The sequence below is a fragment of the Centrocercus urophasianus genome, unplaced genomic scaffold, assembly GCF_019232065.1.
Source record: "Centrocercus urophasianus isolate 14NV4802_14NV808 unplaced genomic scaffold, USGS_Curo_1.0 seq_16, whole genome shotgun sequence".
Taxonomy (NCBI): Eukaryota; Metazoa; Chordata; class Aves; order Galliformes; family Phasianidae; genus Centrocercus; species Centrocercus urophasianus.
The window spans coordinates 17,881,108-17,901,696 of NW_024884711.1; the positions used below are offsets into that span (position 1 = coordinate 17,881,108).

The 20,589-nt window shown below is 41.1% G+C and overlaps 1 protein-coding gene across 1 annotated transcript; it reads left to right on the plus strand.

Annotated features, from left to right (window-relative positions):
• Positions 1–13: 13 nt before the first annotated feature.
• On the plus strand, positions 14–20,160 carry CDCA7L (cell division cycle associated 7 like). Its single transcript, XM_042816971.1, has 9 exons — positions 14–66; positions 10,413–10,553; positions 10,980–11,339; positions 12,169–12,243; positions 13,681–13,866; positions 15,147–15,278; positions 16,123–16,272; positions 18,401–18,537; positions 19,171–20,160. The coding sequence occupies exons 3-9, from the start codon at positions 10,983–10,985 to the stop codon at positions 19,199–19,201; spliced, it is 1,068 nt and encodes a 355-aa protein (XP_042672905.1). The 5' UTR covers positions 14–66; positions 10,413–10,553; positions 10,980–10,982; the 3' UTR covers positions 19,202–20,160.
• Positions 20,161–20,589: the final 429 nt, after the last annotated feature.

Here is a 20,589-nt window from a genome sequence, read left to right on the forward strand (position 1 = left end):
GCTGGCCCGGTAACGCGGGCAACGGCGGCTGGCCCGGTAACGCGGGCGGCGGCGACTCGCGGCAAGGTGAGAGCCCTCGCAGGCCGAGACGGGCGAGCGGGTGGGCGGCGAGGTGCTTCCCGCCTCGGCAGCGGCCTTTGTCCGCGGGGCTGGGGGGCGCCTGCCGTGCTGCGCCAAAACAGTCCGTGAAGCGCGGCCCCTCCACGTGGCGCGGCGCCCCCCGCGCCCTGCCCCGGCTCCTCCTACAGGGCGGCCCGGTGTCGCGGTTGAACCGCGCCGCGTTGGGCGCGGAGGCGGCGGCGTGGCTTTGGGCTGCTTTGTGGCGTCCCCTTTGTGTAACGAGGGGCAGAGCCTTAAGGAGCGGCTGTCTGTCTAATTCTGCCCTTTTTAGTCTGGAAGCGAGTCCCTGCCGTGATGCTACAGACACACGGCTGAACCACGTGAACGCAGTGGGTGTTGGAGGCGGTGGAACGGTCGCAGGTGTGATCGATGCCCCGAAGCGAGCTCTGGTCCCTGCCAGCTGCGTGCGTGAGGCTGCTCTGCAGCTCGGGGCCTCAGGTCTGCCAGTGTGTAGAGGGCCTCGGGCTGCTCGCGTGGTGCTGCAAAGTCTGTCTGCGTGCTTGTGATCCTCGTGGGAGCTCGTTTCTGACACAGCAAGGCCTGTGGCTTTCCATGGTTCCCGCTTCTTGTGGCATACTGACTTGTGGGTTTGTCGGAGCCAAGAGGTAGCAGTCAAGGTTTCCCTGTCTCTGAGGTGATGTGGCCTATGCAGGCTGCTGAGTTAGTACAGTAAGTACCAAATGTGAGTAAATGCATGCCCCTGTTGTAAGCAGTTGCCAAGTCAGTCAGTCAGTGTGTTGTGTTGAGTTGTGATGCACTGTTGGATCTGTTCCCGGTCCCAGAGGCTGATTGGAAAAGTTTTGGCACAGCAGCTTTGGTTCCTGGAGCTGGTTACAGGAGTGCTGATGGATGGAGCACCCACAGGGCCTTGGACATGAGGAGCATGCTGAGAACCCTGGTTCTCTGAAGAAGCAGAGATCATCTGGTCCCTCCCTCATCTTCTGAAACCTCACTGGGGCAAGGATTGTTTTCACTTACGTCAGACTGATCAGATGGTGTTCACAGTCCTTTTGACTGTGTGATTCTCCTGCATACAGGACTAGACCTTCCATTGCTTTTGCATGATGTTTAAAATGAAGCACCTGTACAATGCTGTTTGCCATTATGGTTCCAGTAAGAAGATCAGGCTTTTGTAAATAGCTTTGGGGTTTGGTTTGGCACCCAACAGCATTCTGGCTGGAGGCCTCCATTCCTGTGATGATGGTGGTAAATGCCAGATTTGAAGCGCTTCTCTTTTCAGTTGTTATTTGGGGATGCAGCACCTCAGCCCTTGGGTGGCATTTTTAGGTCTGTGCTCAGCTCGGAGCAAATTGAGGTTTTCCAGCAGGAAATGGAGGTGCGAGTTTGCACATGTTTAGACTCTGTTAACATTCATTTGATATTAAACTGGGATTACTTCAGTTTGACTAAAATGAGTAAACAAAGCTGAGCGTTACTGAATTTAGCCACCTGCTTCAAACAGGAAAATAACCTAATTAATTGGTTGGATTTTTGTTGTTGTTTTGTTTTGTTTTTGCCTAGTAGAAGCAAAGATCGCTCCCTGCTCTCTCATCCATGATGTTCTCCTGATCCTTTGTTGTTACAGAAGAATGTGTAAGTGTGGGATCAAAACTAATATTTAAACCTGTTACAGGGCAGACAGTGGCATACAGGTATCCACCAGAAGTCGAAGTGTGCATGCAGGTGTGTTCTCCTTTTGACCTGACTGGGAAAACCTGGCTGGTTGCCTTGCAGAATGAGAAGTTGCATCTGCTTTTGGAATCAGTATGGTTGACTTTCAAATGGAGACATCAGAATTCTTGCTGTTGATGTGGAAAGTAAAACATCTTGCCTCAGGCTTTTCTTCTTGTTTTTGCCTAACACAGGAGGAATTTGTGGGGACAGCAGTTAGAGAAACCTTGGGACTGTAGGAGACCTCAGGTGCCTTTCTTTCCATCAGTTGTGTGGGGAGTGCCAGCAGCAGATCTGACATCCCTCTCAGCCTTGCTTTCCTTCCTTGTGCTTTGCCTCTGGTGACAGCTCTGTCACAAATGAACTACGTGCTCTCAGTTCCCAGTAGTACCTCCCATGGCAAGCTGCCTGATTTGACAGTATTCTGTGTGCACCTGTGATCTTTCTGCAGATCTAAAGAAGGGGAATGTGAGGGATGGGAATAGCTTGAACTTTCATCTCCTGCTGAGTAAAAACATACTCACGTGTGGTAATTCTGAAAATAGTTGGATTGCATGCTGTTGGTAGTGGGTAGTATTCTGCTTTTGAGAAGTGCTTTGTGGGTGCTTGAAAGGAGTAATGGTATTTTAAGTGCTAAAATAACTGGGCTGAATAGACATAACATTTCTTATCAAGGATGATACTTTTTCTGTGTATTTTCTTCAGATTTCACTTGAATTTTAGTACTTTATGTAACTGTTATCTGTAAAAGACAGTATTTCTAAAATCTGCAACATTATAGCAGACTTCCATTTGCTCTGTGGGCTTTTGCACATTTGCTCTGTGGGCTTTTTCATGTTGAAATATTTTCTCTGAGTGAGCTTGAATTGTTCACCTCTGAGTCTTCCTGTCTTTTTTCTTTTTTTTTTTTTGAGGTTTAGTAGCAAAAAAAAAATCTGTCTTGAAGAGCCTGCATCCATCAATTGCTTAGAGTACTATTTTAACATCTTTGTTTAGGCATGTGTGTATTTTCTTTCTTCATACATGACACTTTGTTGGCAAAGTTGAAATGATAGGCTCGGATGCTGATTACGAATCGGTTTCTGAATGTGCTTTAGTTGAAAGTTAATAATAACTAGCAACACTAAGCAAGTGGCTTCGAGGACAAGAAATGGAGAACTCACTGTGGCAGAGGTTTCCAGAGCTAGTTCATCTTTGATATCTGTTTGCTTATGTTGGCCATAACGTTGACTTGAGAGGTGTAGTTTCATCTAAAGAAAGGTGCAGAGGTGTGTGTAGATGAGTCTCTGCCTAGCTTTGGTCTGCTGTGGGTGAGCAAACCTGCGGTCTGGACTTTAAGGTTAAAAAAGGCCTGTTTGGAGGCACTGCTTTTTCACAGTGAATTAGAAATTACACCTGCACCCATGTTAAGGAGCAGAAATACTCTTTAATTCACATCCCAATTACTTATAGGAGCTGTTTGATATCAGATTTGTGCTGATGGAGTTACCGACTTTGCGTAGAGATATGGTTCTGTAGGGGTGGATGCAAGCCTTAATTCGGTAAGTTTTTAAACTCCTGGATTAAGTTTATTTTAGGTGTACTTGGTATTCTGCCATTAATCTAAGCCATTATGTAAAAACGGGGGCTCACTGATGACTTAATGGGATTCTTCATTGACAGACTGCAGAGAGCAACACACCAAAAAACTGTTGAAGTTCTGCAGTAGGCTACTTAAATCAGTACCTTGGTATTTGAGAACACACAAACTTTTTCAATAGAAGATTTTTTTTCCTTTGTTTAAAATTGGTAATTGTACTTCCATAACGGCTTCTCTGGTGAAGATGCAGAAGTAATAGACAAAGAAGGAATTAAGCACACAGCAATTGCAGCAGTGGCTAACTCAGTTGTACATTAGCACAGGAACGTTGTGGCTCCTGGAAGCAATTTATAACAAGAAGCTCACAGCTCCTTGTGTGTTTTGCCATTAAAATACACAGTGCTTCATTTTTAAGGTTGTGCTGTATTGTCTGAATTCTGTCGTAGCAGTGGAACTAAATTCTGGCAGCTTGCTTTAAGAGATGGGGGTGAGAAAATAACCAAGAGAGTTCAAATACAGACAGTATGACTTCTGTGGCAGCGCACTGTGTTGTGCTGTTTTGTGCCTGCAAGGGTCACTTGTTTAGAGAGGAATTCTGCTCTTGCTCAAACAATAGTAAATCCATTTTGAAGTCTACATTGATTATAGAAAAGCAGAGGAAGAGTGAATTTAAGCCCACATATGCCCATAACTGTGTTTATTTCAGAGAGCATAGCTATTGTCAAGTGTACAAGATCATGGGTAAGGAACTCCTTGCTAGCTGGCTGCTTATCTCACTTGTGTTCTGAGATCTACCCAGAGCAATGGCTGTCGAGCACTGCAAACAACAAAAAGGCTTGTTGTAATGAAAAATAATGTGCATAAGATGCAGACCTTGCTCTGGGGATGTCGGAAATGAATGTCTGGGTGTTGGTTAGCAATTTGGACTTGCCTCCTCAAGCACTTCTGTGCATGGCAGACTGGTAGTGGTGTGTGTGAAAACTGCATTCTGAAACTCAGTGGAGGAAGGAGTAGGAGGTTAGTGAGTGCAAAATGCGTTCTGCCTTGTTTTTTAAGGCTGTGCCTTCTCACTCTGTCCTTCCACTCACAAATCCTAACATGGCCTAGGTGAGAGCTGGCTGAAGGCTTCCTTAGTAACCTGTGATGAAGAGGCTTACCTGAAATGGTTGATGAAGTACATGATGGTAGGAAATGTTCAGCTCTGGTGATACAAGCTTCTTTTGGTGCTTGGGCCAAAGTTGAACTCTTACGTAGTGACTTTTGTCACCTCGGGAAGTGCCTTTGGCAGTGCTTCTTGGTGGCTAAGTCTGGAGCTTCTAGCAAACAAGCATTCTTGATTAATCCACATTTTCCCTTTCTTACCAAGTATCTCAGAAAAAACTCCAGATAAATAATGAAGGAGGAACAGGAGTTGCATTGGTTTTATTTTGGAGTTATCTAAGTGATGGCTAAAATGTGTAATGGCGCTGTTACCAGGTAAAATGGTAAGGTTTTTCTGTACTTCTTCAGCGTTTCATTGCATCTGAATGCATGATCCTCGGTTCTCTTATCACAGGGCAACAAAAGCTCAGGAGTAGCAATAGGTTTCACTGCAAGTAAAGGCCGCACCTCAGCACTTGCAAGATGTGGGCGTGTGTGTATGTTTGTGTCTGAGAAGCACTACTGTGGAGTTTAACAGTCTCCGTATTACATCCCCTTCCCTCCAAAATCTGAAGTCTGTATTTAAACAGCCTGCACCAAATTTTCTGGAGTTTAGTTAAATGAGATGCAGTTTTGCTACGCGTGGTTTATTTTGTAATGTATGTTTGCACTTGAATAGGAATGTAAAAGTTATGCTGCTGCTGCCAGTTTGAGTTTTTCTATTAAATTGGCATGTCTGATTCATATCTTCTGTCTTGTTTTGAATTGGAAACAGATATCCAAAGGAGTAACTGGTAGTTTAAATGCCCTCAGTGACACTGAAGATTTTCTGGGGTTCCAAAATGATGCTTCCAGGCAGAGGTTGTTGTCTGAAGACAGCTATGGTAGTTTTGATGCCTTTTTTTTTTTTTTTTTTTTTCCCCTCCTGAATCATAGAATCGTAGAATGGCCTGGTTTGAACTAGGCTGAAAAGGACCACAATGCTCATCTAGTTTCAACCCCCCTGCTATGTGCAGGGTACCAACCACCAGACCAGGCGGCCAGAGCCACATCCAGCCTGGACTTGAATGCCTCCAGGGATGGGGCATCCACGATCTCTCTGAATCTAGAGTAGGAATGGATTGCTGTGGCCCAGATGTGCTCTCCTGGTGCAGTTGTAATCTGAGCCTGTATCCTGGCTGCATGAGCTGTAACTCCCAGCAAAACCAGGAATCTGAGTTTGTCATATTAAAGAAAAAAACAAATTTAGATAAACCACCTATCCTTTCCAAGTTTTGATGGTAGCTTTTAAAAAGTGCTTCATAGTATTAGAAAGAAAATGGGTTTCACTAGAAGGAGAGCCCAAACAGAATAGGCAAGTGTAATAGGAGAGAAATAGGAAAGAATATGACCATCCCAGGATCATTGCTCTGGATAAATAGGACAAGTGGAAATACATGGGAATAGATTGGTTTTGTGAGTATCCTTGCAGATTTCAAAGTACGCGTTCCAGACATTAATATCCCTCTGTTACTGTTTCTGCACTGAAATTACTGTTGTAGTGGTACTGGCCCAGAGAGGCTGTCTCTGAGATTTGCTAGTTCTCTTCTGTCTTAGTTATAGCTTGGATAATCCTGATTATTTGATGTTTTGCTTTCTCTTATTTGGTGTCTGGAAGTACCTGCTCTGTTCGCAAGGAAAGACTGATCTGCTGTCTTGGCTGCCAGAAGATTCAGTTTTCAATCTTTTAGAAGCTTAAATACTTGATAGATGTGGCCTGATGTTCTGCAAGAGAGTTTTTACTGAAGTACAGTCTGTTTTGTTTTGAAGCCTGTCATGTTAAACATTGCTAGCACTAGTCATCTTCCTTGTCTTCAGCAAAGGGAACAAACAGAGTGAGTCTTGCTGATGTATGTACTGTGTGTACTATTTCTGAGCAAATACTGTCAGGAGAGATTTGTACGAAATGTGGAAGCTGTTTGGAAGTAGAGCTGTAGTCTACACTACGGTGATATGTGGTATCTTAAGAAGTGAAATATGCTGAGCTCTGAGTCGCTTTGTGATCTTGTTGCTCAGTGGGTGTTCTGTTGGCTTGAAACAGCCAGGTGGTGGCTTGCTGTTACATTTGTGGCTTCATGCTGGGGGTGCAGAATGATTAATGAAGAAGTGGTGGTAGGTTCTTGTGTGGGATCCTGTGCTTCTCTGCCTGCTTGGTGACTGCAGGCACTTTACTTCATTCTGCCTTGGTTTCTCAGTGTATGAGAACGAGGTTACGATAATGATCTCTGCTGCAAAGGATTTTAAAATCCTATGATAGAAAGCGTTGTGTAAGTGCTAAGTACTGTTACCGTGTGCTTCTAGGAATCCCACAGTATTCCCTGCTCCAAGTGAGATGTGTTCAGAATTTACAGCTGGCACTGCAGGCTCTCACCAGAATCCCCCGATCCCTTTCCGTGGGGCTGCTCCCCAGTCTGTTGTCACCCATCTTGTACGAGTAGCTGGGGATGTCCCATTCCAGGTGCAGAATTCAGTGCTTTCTCTTGTTAAATTTCATATGGTTTCTGATTGCTCAGCCCTTTAATTTGTCAGGATCTCTCTGCAATGCCTTTCTACCCTTCCTTAAGGGAGTCAACAGCTCCTCTGTTTATTGTCATCCACAAACTTAGTATACCTTCAAGTCTTGTGTCATAGTCATTGATGGAAATAATAAAGAGAATTGGCCCTAAAACTGAGTTCTGCATGACTTCTGACATTTTGGAATTGTCTGTTCCTGTGCTTTTAAGAGGTGATGTTAAAGAGGTCAGCACTGTTGAACCTCATTGCAGTTCCCTGGGAACCTTGTTAGCTAGTTCTGTGAGCAGCCTGAAGCTGCTCTCCCCATAGCCAGGGTTGAAGTTTTGGTCAGCTCCCTTTGTACCTCTACCAGGAAATTATCTTTGAAGTGTTTTAGGAGACTCCTGAACCTGTTTTTATAAGCTGTGAGATATTTCCAGTTAATGTCTGTCAAGTTAAACTCACCCATAAGGACAAGAGTGGCTGATTTAGAGGTATCTGTTAGTTACTTATAGAACAAGTTATTGATGTTGTCATCCTGGCTGGGTGTCCTAAAGCAGACTCCTACAAGGACATACACTTCATTTGCTTATCCCTTAATCCTTATCCAGGCTCTCAATTGCATCATTTTCAGCTGTGAGCTCAGCCCTTTCTTTAAGTGCCACCCCACCTCTACTGGCTTTCCTGTCTAGCCTAGAGTTGTCCATCATGACATACCAATCACAGAACTCTGCATCCCAGGTTTCACTCTGCCAGTGATGTTATAGCTCTGGGACTGAGTCAAGCCTTCTGGAATTATTTGAGTTGGAAGAGACCTTTAAAGATCATCTAGTCCAACTCCCCTGCAGTGAACAGGAACACCTACAGCTAGATCAAGTTACTCAGAGCGCTGTGCAGGCTGACCTTGAACATCTTCAGGGATGGGGCATCCACCACCTGTCTCAGCAACCTGATCCAGTGCCTCACCATCCTTATTGTAAAGCTCCTCTTGCTTCTTCCTCATGCTGCCTGCGTTGGTGTACAATCATTCAAAAGTGCTTCATTATACCTAGCATCTTGTGGAGAAGAGTGAAGGATCTCACTAGCTCTTAGTCCCTCAAATTTTGGTGTGCCATTCTGTAGTTTATCACTGTTGAGACTGATTTTTATCCCTTTCCCTCTTCAGTCTTGTTTAAAGCCCTGCAGAAAAATCCTTTTTCTCTTCTAAGAAAGGTGCATCCCATCAGGCATCAAGCAGGCCTGATGTTGTGTTCGTAACTCCAAACAAAGCTCAAAATTTGGCCAGTGATGCCAGTCTTCTAGCCATATGTTGATCAGTTGGGGTTGCCTGAGCCTCTCAGTAGTGTTCTCTGCTGCTGGGAGGATAAAGGAGAACATTGCCTGCGTGATGATTCTTCAGAGATGAAAGCTCATTAATGGGTAATAATCAGAGGTCTGTAGTAGGTTAATGAGTTTTCTAGTAACATTTCTTACCCATGCCCCAGAGAGGCAGAAGGCTTCCCTTTAGGTTCCTTGAGTAAAAATAAAAAATTCAAGAATTTGGTGTGAAGAGCAAAAATGGTGAGTTCAGAAAAAATGCAGTGGTGGCTGGGAGGAGGTGAGGCAGCTGCCTTGCAGATGTGGAGTGGGATCTTCCTCCATGAGGCAATCCCTTGGTTGTCAATGAACAATTGCATTCATAAATGTTGACCAATGTCTCTGTCTTTCCTCTGAGATTTCTGCACTCCATCTCCCGTAATCTCTGCGCTTCTGATGAGTTTCAAGTTTCTGCAATAGGTATCCCTGATGCTTATTTCACTGTGTGCATACCATTATTCACATGGCATAGCTTTAGGTGCATTATTTTCAGCCACTTTGGCTAACAAACTAATTAAGATTCTCCCCCCCATCCACTCTCTATCCTTCGTTGTGGAATTTCAAGGAAACACAGAATACATACAAACTTCTGTTTGCCTCTGAGAAATGCAATTTCACTTTAACTTCCCTACTGTGTTTGTTCCTCTCTCAAACAGCTGCACTGCAGCTATCAACAAAAGAGTTAAGCAGTTTTGCTCACAGAAAACTCATTCTAATTATCCATAATAACTCGAGGGAGATGTTTAAATGTAAAGAAACAGCGTATGTTGTAGCTCCCCCCTCTTACTCCTCTGTAAGTATTTTCGCTGAATGTACTGTATGTTTTTCACCGGATGTTATCTTAATGTAAAGAAGCGTGTAATTAAAGTCAGGAATAGGAGGGAATTGAAGAGAACAATAAAGATATTCAGCCATTGCATCATATGAAAGGTCATTTTTGTATCCTAGGTGGGAGGAAGTCACAGCAGAGGAAAACTGGGGAAAGAAACTTAAATGAATGTTGTAGGCTCTCAAAAAGCAGGTGTGGTGTGAACATGCATGTTCCTGCTATGAACAGGTATTTCGGTGGACTCTCAGAGATGAATTGACAAATGGTCTGCTGATTCTGATTAGAAGTATGGAAATACAATTCTGATTTAGTAAATTCACTGTGTTTAAAGATGTCAAAATAAGCACTAGATTTGTCCTGTATTTGGTATGTGAATATACATGTACTGGGAAGCATTCTAATGAGATTTTATTCTTTCATGGACTGGCATTTCATTTCCTAGTCTGTGGCTAGAATCTGGGGTCAGTCTAGAACTCATTTGAACAGTAGAAGTGAACTGCACTGCTAAAGGGAAGCTGAGCAGTTGCAAGGCGGAGGGATTTTAGTTAGACTACTGAGTGCTTTTTTTTTTTTTTTTTTTTTTGTAGATATCTGTTGCTTCAGTAATGGTGTAACAGTGTAAGAAGGAACAGACTCCATCTTCGGGAGCCTTTAGCACTTCTGTGGCAAACCCAGAAAAGAGTTCTGTTTCTACTGTGAAGTGAAAAAGGAGAACTCTTTCTTCCTGTGCTTGTGGCTCAGTTTTCTTTTCTTTTTCTTTAATATTTTCAATACAAAGCCATTTAAGGCCTCTTGGTGTTTTTTTTTGTTTTTTTTTGTTTTTTTTTTTGCTCCCAGAAGAGACAAACACAACAAACTCGTAATTTATAAACAAGAAAACTGGTAGTTTATTTTTACTGTGTAGTAGTAGAGGACAAACTAATCAAGTTTCTGCCATGAGACCAAGCTCAGTTAGTCTTGTGCTCAAAATGACCAAAAAACCCAACTCAATAAGTTAAAATATCTCGGAGCTGAAACTCTGAATGTTTTCTACTTATTTTCTTCTTTTGTCAAGCTTTGCTTGCAATGTGTCTTCACGGTATATATCATCTAGTTGGTACTTGATTAAGCCTTTGAACATGTTCATTCTAACTAGTCACTATTTTGTGTATGACGGTTTCTTATACCTGTCTGGTATTTTTACAGGGCATTCGATACCAGTCCAGATACCTTACTGAAGAGCTGAAGAAGATTTTCACTGAAGACACTGATTCTGAAACTGATGCATTTGAAGGCTTTGCTTCTAGTGGGGAGGATGTGAAGAGGAAAGTAGTTCCAGTAAAGGCAGTATGTATATGTTGATGTTTTTTTCCCTTTTTTTCTCTGTGTAAATTTCTTACAGTCAGTGTTAGTGATGCACCGTGATGTTCATTATACAGACTGAAGAATATTGTAATATATGTATTATATTGAAAAAGGGGAAAAAGCCCCACCTTCATTGAGTGCAGTATCTCATATTAGAAATGAGAACTCCCCCTCCTTGTATGCTGACTGCTAGGCAATACTGTTCCTGATAGCCTTGTTTGTAGTATCTGTGCATTAATGTGCAGACTTTGTGTTGGGGGAAGTTGAATGCTGCTAGCTTTGTAAAACCTGTTGATTTGGGTGAATTTCTGTAGCACTTGGATGGTGAAACTGCTGCCTAGAATTAGTGATTAAAAATAACATTTTGTGTCATAGCAGCAAATATAACATGGTTCTTCCTGCCCGTAGGCGATGGTGTCAGACTTGAGTGATGAAGAACGTGGTAATTTATTGGGTACTGAAGGAGAAGAGGAGGAAGAGGCAAAGAAGAAAGTATCTCCCAAAAGAAGAAGCTTTGGTCTTCGTGTTGCCTTTCAGTTTCCAACCAGGAAGTCTTCTGAGAAAAAAGTGCCTGAACAAGCTTTTCCTAACCTACCATTAAAGGACAGTAAACCCTCCACTGCTCTTTCAAAAGAAAGAAATTGCAAGCGATGGGATAAACTAGAGGGCTCTGCTTCAGAATCTGAAGAAGACATGAAAGAAACACAAGAAGAAAATTCCAGTGCTCTGCTTAAAAGAGCTATGAATATTAAAGAAAATAAAGCCATGGTAAGACTAAAGGGCACTGTAACAGTACTGTGAACACTGTTACAGGTATCCATGTTACAGGCTTATGTTTGGAACCTGTCAGCAAACCATCGGGTTCCTTCAGGTCATTCTTGTTGTTTATTCAATAGAGTTTCTACTTACCTGTTCTATCTGAGGGGTCTTCTGTACTCACTGGTTGGAAAGCCTGCCCAAAACTGCTAAGGATTATAAATATAACTTTTCAATTATGTGGAATGTGGTGTTTAATTATACTTTACTGCTACTACTGAAAGTGTGTATGTAGATAAGGGAGAAGTGAGACTAATAATTGCCAATTGCTTTTCCCCCTAAAATTCCACTAGATCTCTTAATTTTCATGGTGGTGTGCAAATCTAGCACTGTAGTGTGTTGATTTTGGGTCTTTTGTGAATCCTCCAGTTTTGCATTGTTCCAGGATGCGTTGTAGCCTCCAGGCACTCTTTGTACAAATCTTGGGTCTGCTTCCACCCTTCCTTTTAATTCCAATTTTACCACTGTAAACTTCATTAGTTTTGAGGACACTCTTTTTCAGTGCTGTTTTGACAAGATTGAATGTAATATTAGCTGCTGTATTCCAGTAAGAATTAATGGAAGCTGTGAAGTTGCAAAACTCTGGATTTTTTTTTCACTCGTACATGAATGAGCCCCTTTTTTGAGCCCCACTTTATTTAAGTGCCTACTGAAATGTTTCATGCACTGAAATTTAATGCGTTCAAGTATTTCTCAGAGTGCATACAAAGACTGGATGATGCGTGTCAAAAATATGCAAGTTTGTAGTGACTTTTCAGTATGATACTACTATTTCTTTCAGCTTGCCCAGTTACTAGCAGAACTGAATTCCATACCTGACTTATTCCCAGTGAAGACACCTGCCTCAACTCCTTCGGTAAGACTGTGCACTGGCTAGAGGTGATGGATATTTATGCTAGACTTTTGATTAATATGCTTGTTGGTAAAACACTTTCACCAACTTCTGTTTGGGTTTTCCTTGGTTCTGGTTACTTTGTTTTGGATTTGCTCTTGGTATTGTTCAAATACTGGAGCTTTTGTGAGGAAATGGTGTTTTATAAGATAATTGTATGAAGAACTGTGGAGACCAGGATTAGATGCTACTTTATAATTTTTGTCATGGAAATTCTTTTGAGATACTAGACAGATACCTGCATTTGTGCAAATTAGGAAAATTGCTTTCCTTTGTGTTTAGATCCTTTACATTTCCCAGCTAATTTTTCTTTTACTTTTCTCTTAAAATCCACACTTCCCAATGCTGATAAAATTCAACCACTTCAACATGAAACTAGGATAGTGATACTGTAGCTTTTCTTAGCCAGAAGTAGATTACTGTCTGTAATGTTTTTTCACATTACAAACTGAAGAGATGTAAAGTAAAATTGAAGAGCCATGTCTTCAGAAAACCAGCATGTAAATGCTGCTGTGTGACAGTGGTAAAGTGAATCAGAATTACGAAGTCTGTGCAAAAATCTTGAATTTAGCTGTGGCTAAATGTGTCTCTGTGTATTCAAGGAATGGTTATATTTCTATAGCATGTTACTTTCATTTATTGTCCTTATTTGAGGGGTCGAAAAGGCATCAGGAACGTTCTAGTTTCCTTTCTGTTTGTTTTTTGACTTCCAACCTCTCTTCTTGTAAAGTGTTGTTCACTTCTTGCTAAGGAAATATGATGGCAAGCAGATATAACTTCTTTCATCTTGTTGAAGCTGTCAGATGTAGTAGAGTGACACTTTTATGGATAATTTTACAGTAGGTGGCCCATGCAAGACTCCTGTTGCATGAATTCAGTTATTCCATAATTATTAAGTCTGATAATACCAAGAGATTGTTGCCATTCATTGGAATGTAGAAGAGGAGATTTATTCATGCTCTTTCCGTGACCCTTTAAGATGAAAAATATGGAAGAAAGCCTGGACTTTGGTTTATTCATTAAGGGTTTGTTCGTATTGTGGGAGCTTCCGAACCTTCAGCTGCCGAAGAGCAGTGAGAACTAGCTTTAAGCTTAATATGCCATCCATAGAGTTTTGGTACAGTTCTGTGATGTTAATTGAAATATAATCTGACTGTGAAAACTGGTCTTTTAAAAGGAGCAAAAAGGTATAGCATGTAGGGAAAATTTTCTATCTGCTAGAAATTGTCGGCTTAACCGACATAATAAATGTGGCTTAACAGATAAGGAGTGGAAGAAGAATGAATTCATAAAAGCGCTAGTGCAACAGACTTTGAAATCTTTCTGGTGTTTAACACTACAAATGAAACTGAAAAATACTAGAAATTACAATCACTAGATTTTTTTTTTTCCTGATTCTAGAAACAGAAGAAAATACCAAGGAGGACGTTTTCTGAAGGCCAGATAACACGTCGCATGAACCCAACCAGAAATGCTCGTCCACCTGAGAAATTTGCCTTGGAAAAATTTACCATGTCGGCTGTCAGATTTGCAGAACACTTGCAAAGCTATAAACAAGAAAACCTCTTGAAGAGGAGCCTGAGCGTGGTATTTGCTAGACTTTGATATTTTCTGTAGAGAGGAACATTCATATAGATTGTTGGCCAGTGCTTAGGGTAGACATCACTTCCTGGAGGAAGTTAATGAGAACCTTTGGTTTGTTATTAGCAATAGAAATTGTCTTCAGGCATTCCTGCCTCAACTTTCATCCATTTTCTGGCTCTAGTTGTGACTTATCTTGTCCAAGCAAGACAGTTTACTTAGGTTCTAGTGTTTGTTTGTTGTCTGAAAGTTGTTAGAACTCAAATGTATAAGGCATTTGAGTGGCAAGACAGTGGAGTGGTAAGGCAAATCTTCTGAATCTTCAGACTCAGGAAAAAATAGCAAGAACTCCTCTCTGGAAATACCAGAGGGAGGTTAGGAATTGCATAATTAAACTGAAAGTGAAGGGAATCTGCACCAACAAACCATCTGCGTTTGTCTTGGCTTTATTTACCACATAGTCTTTATGAAGAAGGCTTACTTTGTATCTGTATATACTGGGGACTGGATTCCCAGTTCCCAGAGCACTGTCCATAGATGAACAATTATAGCAGGAACTTGGCCACTAAAAAACATGGAATGAAAATTGCTCTGTTCCGGAAAAAGCAGATCTGACTTAGGATGAAAGACAAAGATGGAGTAGGGGGGGAGGCTCAGGATTAGGTGAGACACATACATGATTGAAATATCCTGATGGATATAATGATGATCCATGATTCAGGATTATAGAGAATCTATGAAAGACAAAAAGAGCATTTAGTGAGTAGAGGAATCTTTTCCATGTAACTAGCAAGATAATAATGAAAGGCTGGACTAAACTAAAACTTAAGATTTTTAGTGGAATATTAGATTGTCTGTGGTGAAAGCAATATGAGAACATGCTAGGAAACCGAATGAACGAAGCTTGGGGAAGGCAAGTGGCTATAATTTAATTTTGTGAGGAAAGTAGTATGAAATTAGTAGAGGTGTGCAGGGAATGCAAAGAAAAGCAGCAGAAAAATGGGCTTTGTGGAAGCAGAAGTAACGAGGTAACCATAAGAAGGGATAACTAAACAGACTAAATAATAAGTGGAGTAGAGAAGTGACTGGGGAGTAGGGAAGAGAAAACAGGCCAGTGGGTTTGGATAGTTGCTCAGATCTACTCCCGGTTCTTTCAGTGATCCATGAGCCTGTAGGTTATACCCACTGAGTTACATGTGCATTATAAATGACATAATTTGTCATCACGTGTGGTGACAGTCTTCATGCCACCAGACAAAAGGTGTTGAGATTAGTTTGTTTAACAGGGGAATTGTGGCGTGCGCAAAAGGAGGAGATCATCAAAGTATTCATCTTACCGTCCAGTGGAGGATATTACTGAGGATGACTTGGACAACATTGCAATCACTGTTAAAGACAAAATCTATGACAAAGTTCTAGTAAGTGGCTAATATTTTCTGTACGGTGTCCATTAACAGTCTTCTAACAGCGTATCTGATGCTTGCTGAAAGGTGCTTTCCTGAAGTTCTGGAGAGCGTAGCTCTTGCTACTGTGTTGCACAAGCACGACCTGAAAGTGTTGACAGTCTTCTGTGGACTTGCTCACGCTGATTAATACTGCCCGAAAAATTTTTGCCTCTGCAAATAGATGCTTCCTTGCCATAGAATGAAATGGAAGTTGCTACAGCTATGGCTCTTCAGTGATAAGAGTTGAAAACCTATTATCTTTCATTCTTATTTAATTGTTGCAGTTGTGGTTGTACAGCTAAATGCCATTGATCCTTGCTGTCCTTTATACCTTCAAGAAACTACATTTCTGTAAGGGTTGGCTAGTTTCCAGCTAGGTTGCTGGAACCCTTCCTTTCCTTTATCTGATTTAGCTATTATTAATAGTCATCAAAAGCTGGCAGATCATCTTACTGTGTGTTTTATTCTTTGCTGCTGTATTAGCAGAGATAGTCATTTTCTAAGTATGCAATAACCATAAATAAGCTCACTGCCAAATTGGGGTGGGGAATAAGAATTGTAGCATGAGCTGCATGGAGTCTGAGACTCTAAAGCTAAGGACAGGCACTGTTTCTGTAAAATCTCCAGCATCTGAGATACTATGTAATTTATAATAATGACAAAGCTTATAGTTCTTACTAAGATGTTCATTGCTGAATTTTAGTTTGGTTTGAAGTCTGTGCTTTTCTATCAGCGGATGTATTAGGATTGTTAACCAATTAAGCATTTAAGGTGCCTTTCACACATGCTTATTTTTCCTCCTTCTCAACTTTTTTAGGGCAGTACTTGCCACCAGTGTCGACAAAAGACAATTGATACAAAGACCATCTGTCGCAACAAGGGCTGTGGAGGTGTAAGGGGGCAATTTTGTGGACCGTGTCTTCGAAACAGATATGGGGAAGATGTGAAATCAGCACTGCTTGATCCAGTAAGTATTGTTTCAGGTTTGGGAACAAAGTATAAGTAATATGGTTTAGTATTAAGCTGTGCTGAATGTATGCTTGTAGTAATGTGGTTTAAAGCCTTTTACTCTAAGGTCTGCAGTACCATTGGGACTGATGCTGATTTTTGTTGGAGTGCAAGGGGGAAGTACTGGACCTATGTTACAGCTTATCTGTCCTAGTGTTTCCAAGCTCCAGTTGCTTACCAGACAGCAGAGAGAGAAAGCATGAGAATTTTTGAGAAAAGAAATCTGTCCCCTTATGGAAAAAGATCAAAAAGTGCTTTCTTTTTATGCTTTTAGTAATGTGGCCTGCAAAGCAAGCAGGTTCTAGATGGTAAAAATTTAAGTGTGACAAAAAAGGAGGAGGGGGTACCTAAATGTCTTAGAGTTCGTTTTTTTGACTCCCCTGATATGCTGAGCAAGGAGTATGCATATACGACAGCCAGAAAATGGGACTCATGGGCACATAAAGGTATCTGGCAGAATCAATCTTTTTGTTCTTAGCTTAACTTCTGAAAAGGAGCTCTGCAGAGAAGGACCTAGGTGTCCTGGTGGGCAACAGGTTGTCCACAAGCCAGCTGTGTGCGTTTGTGGCCAAGAAGGCCAATGGTATCCTGCAGTGCATTAAGAAGAGGTGATCCTTCTTTTCTGCTCTTTGTGAGGCCACATATGGAGTAGAGTGTCCAGTTCTTAGCTCCTCATTTCAAGAAAAGCAGGAGAGTTCTAGAGAGAGTCCAGTGTAGTGCCATTAAGATGATTAAGAGCCTAGAGTATCTCCCTTATGAAGAAAGACTTTAGAGACCTAGGACTCTTCAGCCTGGAGAAGACTGAGAAGGGGGTCTTATCAATGCTTATAAAGAGTGGGAGTCAAGTGAATGAGGCTAGACTCTTTTCAGTGATAACCAGTGACAATGAGAGATAATGAGAACAAACTGGAGCACAGGATGTTCCATATGAACATAAGGAAAAAAAACTTACTTACTTTGAGGATGACAGAGCACTGAACAAGCTTCCCAAGTAGGTTGTAGACTCTAGTCTCAAGTAGAGTCTACTTCTCTGGAGATATTCAACAGCCGCCCGGATACTTTCCTATGTAGCATGCTCTAGAAAACCTTTAGCAGGGAGGTTGGACTATGTGATCTCCAGAGGTCTCTTTCAGTGCTAATGATTCTGTGATTCTTGTAGCTGAAGCAGGAAGGCCTCTCCACAAGCTCCCCTTGGTCAAGTGTCCTGTAGGTAGACTGTAGCCAGATGTCTTTTCTTGGTCTGGTCCCTAATTTTAGCCCAAAGCTCTCAGTGTGATCATGGCTGTTTCTCAGAGGCAGCTCTTCAGAGACTGTCCACTTCTTAACATAGAGGGCAAATCCCTCAGCCCTCTTCCAGTGTCTATCCCTTCTACAATACATGTAGCTTTCAATGATGGTATTCCAGTTTTGTGATAAATCCCACCATGTTTCCCTGGTAGCAATTAGTTTGTAATTTTATAATTGCACCATGGTTTCCATCTCCTCCTCCATCCTTATTCCCTGTGTGCATTGCTGTAGAGGCACTTCAACTGGGCAGTTGGCCATGTTACCTTCTTGGAGGAGCTCTCCCACATTTCTCTGGGGCATATCTGAGGTTTTTTTTTTTTTGCTGCTGCTTCCTGTAATGACAATGTTTACTGGCTCTTCTCTGCCACTTAAAAGTATGTCCTCTTTCCCCATTGAATTTAGCTTAAAGTTCTGCTAACTGGTCCACCCAGCTTGCTGCCCCTTCTGGTCCCATCTAACATCATCATGCTCAGTCTCTCAAAGATGCATCAAAAGACATCCAAAACCCTGAGAGTGATAGGCAATATTACAGGTGCTTTTTTCTGTTTTGAATTAATAATGAGTAAATCATTCAGAGAGCTTGAGCTTGCAGACTAAGACCTATTGAAGCAAACAAAGTAGCATTGATCTTATTTTAATCCTGCAGTATGTGGAAAGTGTAACAAGTTTGCCTGACTTGTTGATTACCCTGAATAACTAGGCAAAAAGGAAGCCATACTCCTGTCTGTTAGAGCAGTGCAGAGGATGGTACAACCCTACCTACAGCTGGCCTTTAATGACACCCCCATTCTTCCTTGCAGGACTGGATCTGTCCTCCTTGTCGCGGTGTGTGTAACTGCAGTTACTGCCGCAAGCGTGATGGTCGCTGTGCCACAGGGATGCTCATCCATTTGGCCAAGTTCTATGGCTATGACAACGTGAAAGAATACCTGGAAAGGTGAGGGTTGTGCCCAGTGGTCCCTTCAGCTCAGGTCTGCAACACTGCTGCCTAAGCTTGAGTTGAGCGCTTTTAAAATGTCTTCATTATAGATCTAGTGGGCACAAATGTCTCTTCGCTTTTGGAATTTGCCATTTCAAAATAGCTTTACAAATCCTTAGTACTGTGTGACCTTAAATTTAGTATGAAATTTGGTCTCTGAGACAGCAAATAACTGCAGTGTATTTCTTTATTTTGGATTCTCAATGGAGACTTCTTAAGCATGGGTAATTTTGCTTTAATAACAGCTGTTTGATTTCTGGGCTTTAAACCAAGTTGCAGCTTCTTTTGCTAGTTGGCCTTTTAGAAATGTTGAAGCCCTTCAGTACTTGACTTCTGCCAGGGATAGATCCTTTTTCTTTCAAAAAAAATCTCTTCAGAATTTTCCTAGGATGAGATTGGCTTTGTTGAAGCAAGACATAGCCCTGCATAAACAACTAATTTGCTTTTCCCTGTTTTGAAATCTGTATGAGCTGCTTCTAGCATTTAGAGTTGTTGTTTTGGAAACTATCATCTTCAGAAATTGAAATAATGTGTTCTTGGGGAATCTGAGTTTCCTAAAATGCACTAACACTGTTTTCTTATGTCTTCTAGTTTACAAAAACAACTGGTGGAAGGCAATTGAGACCACTGAACTCAAGCTATGCCTGCAACTGTTTAATATGTTGACAAGTTTTGACTTCAAAAGTTTATTACTGTGTTTTATATAAGATAGAATTTTAGAGTTTAGTGTATACATTTCAATGTGTGAAATTTTTTAATTAATGTGGTCTTATGCAAAACATCTCTCAGGAAAATGTTTCGGTAGAGAAATCTACATGCACAGACCTATACATTAAGTGGAATGGCACTCTTCGACCTTAGAGTGGTTAATTCTAACAGGACTAGACAACTACATGATGGAGAACTTTGTTAATTTGAGCAATATTTTTACTCATGCAATTGTGTGAAGTTTCAAAAAGAGTGTTTAACAACTACCTGTAAAGGTTACTCTGTTTACAAACAATCAAAATCCAACAAGTATACAACACCCCAAGAAATGCTTGTGTTTCAATTTGACCATAAAGATTGAATTTTCCAACCTTTGCTTTCTGAACGTGTTCTTCCATCTGAATGCCATTATATTCCAGCCAAAGCTGATATAAACCTGCCAGTGGGAGGATGAAAATTTTATTTTTTTAATCCAAAGTGCAATTAACCACTGAAACATGAAAGTGGAAGTGTTTTGTAAAAATAAAATAAAAAAATAATAATAAAAAAAAACAAAATAGAGAAAAGAACAAAAAACATCACATCCCAGCACATCCCAGTAAAGAAAATGAATTGCTTAGTAGCAGTTGTGTGTGAAATACTTGCTGCCTGACCCAGCCACCTTATAGATACTGTTACTGGTTAACTGGTTTAAACCACAGAGTTGAGGATTTTTTTGAAATACAGGTTGTAGTTGGATCTCTTCTCATACACACAACTAAGCTTTCAAACAACTTTAAGCAATGCTTCTGTATTGTTGTATGATTATGTTCAAATTAATGTAAGATATGTATTTCATTTTATGTAGAGATAATAAAGAATAATTGAGGAGAAGATTTTATGAGTCAAACTGCAGTCAGTCAGTGTGATGTTTCCCATTTACTTTTCCATAATCAATGTAATGAAGGAATTATAACAGTAATAAATATGTGGAAAAACACATGAACACAACACTGAAGGATGAGTAAATAACATATAATACCTTATTGTTATGCTTAGGAATGTTTTTTTGCAAGGCAAATCTGCTGCACATACTATTGAAAGGTTACTACTAAACAGCTAAGAGAAAAGCTACGCCTGCCATTTTGTAGTCTTCTGTTTGCTTTTCAGATTAGAAGTCCAGAAGTAAGCTGGCCCTCTGATTTTGGTTTTATGAATTGGATATTCATAAGCATCCTTTGTTTCCCTCTGCTATACTGTAATAACATTTATTATTTTCGTATATAACGAAAATGACTGGCCTTGTTGGAGTCAGTTCCTCAG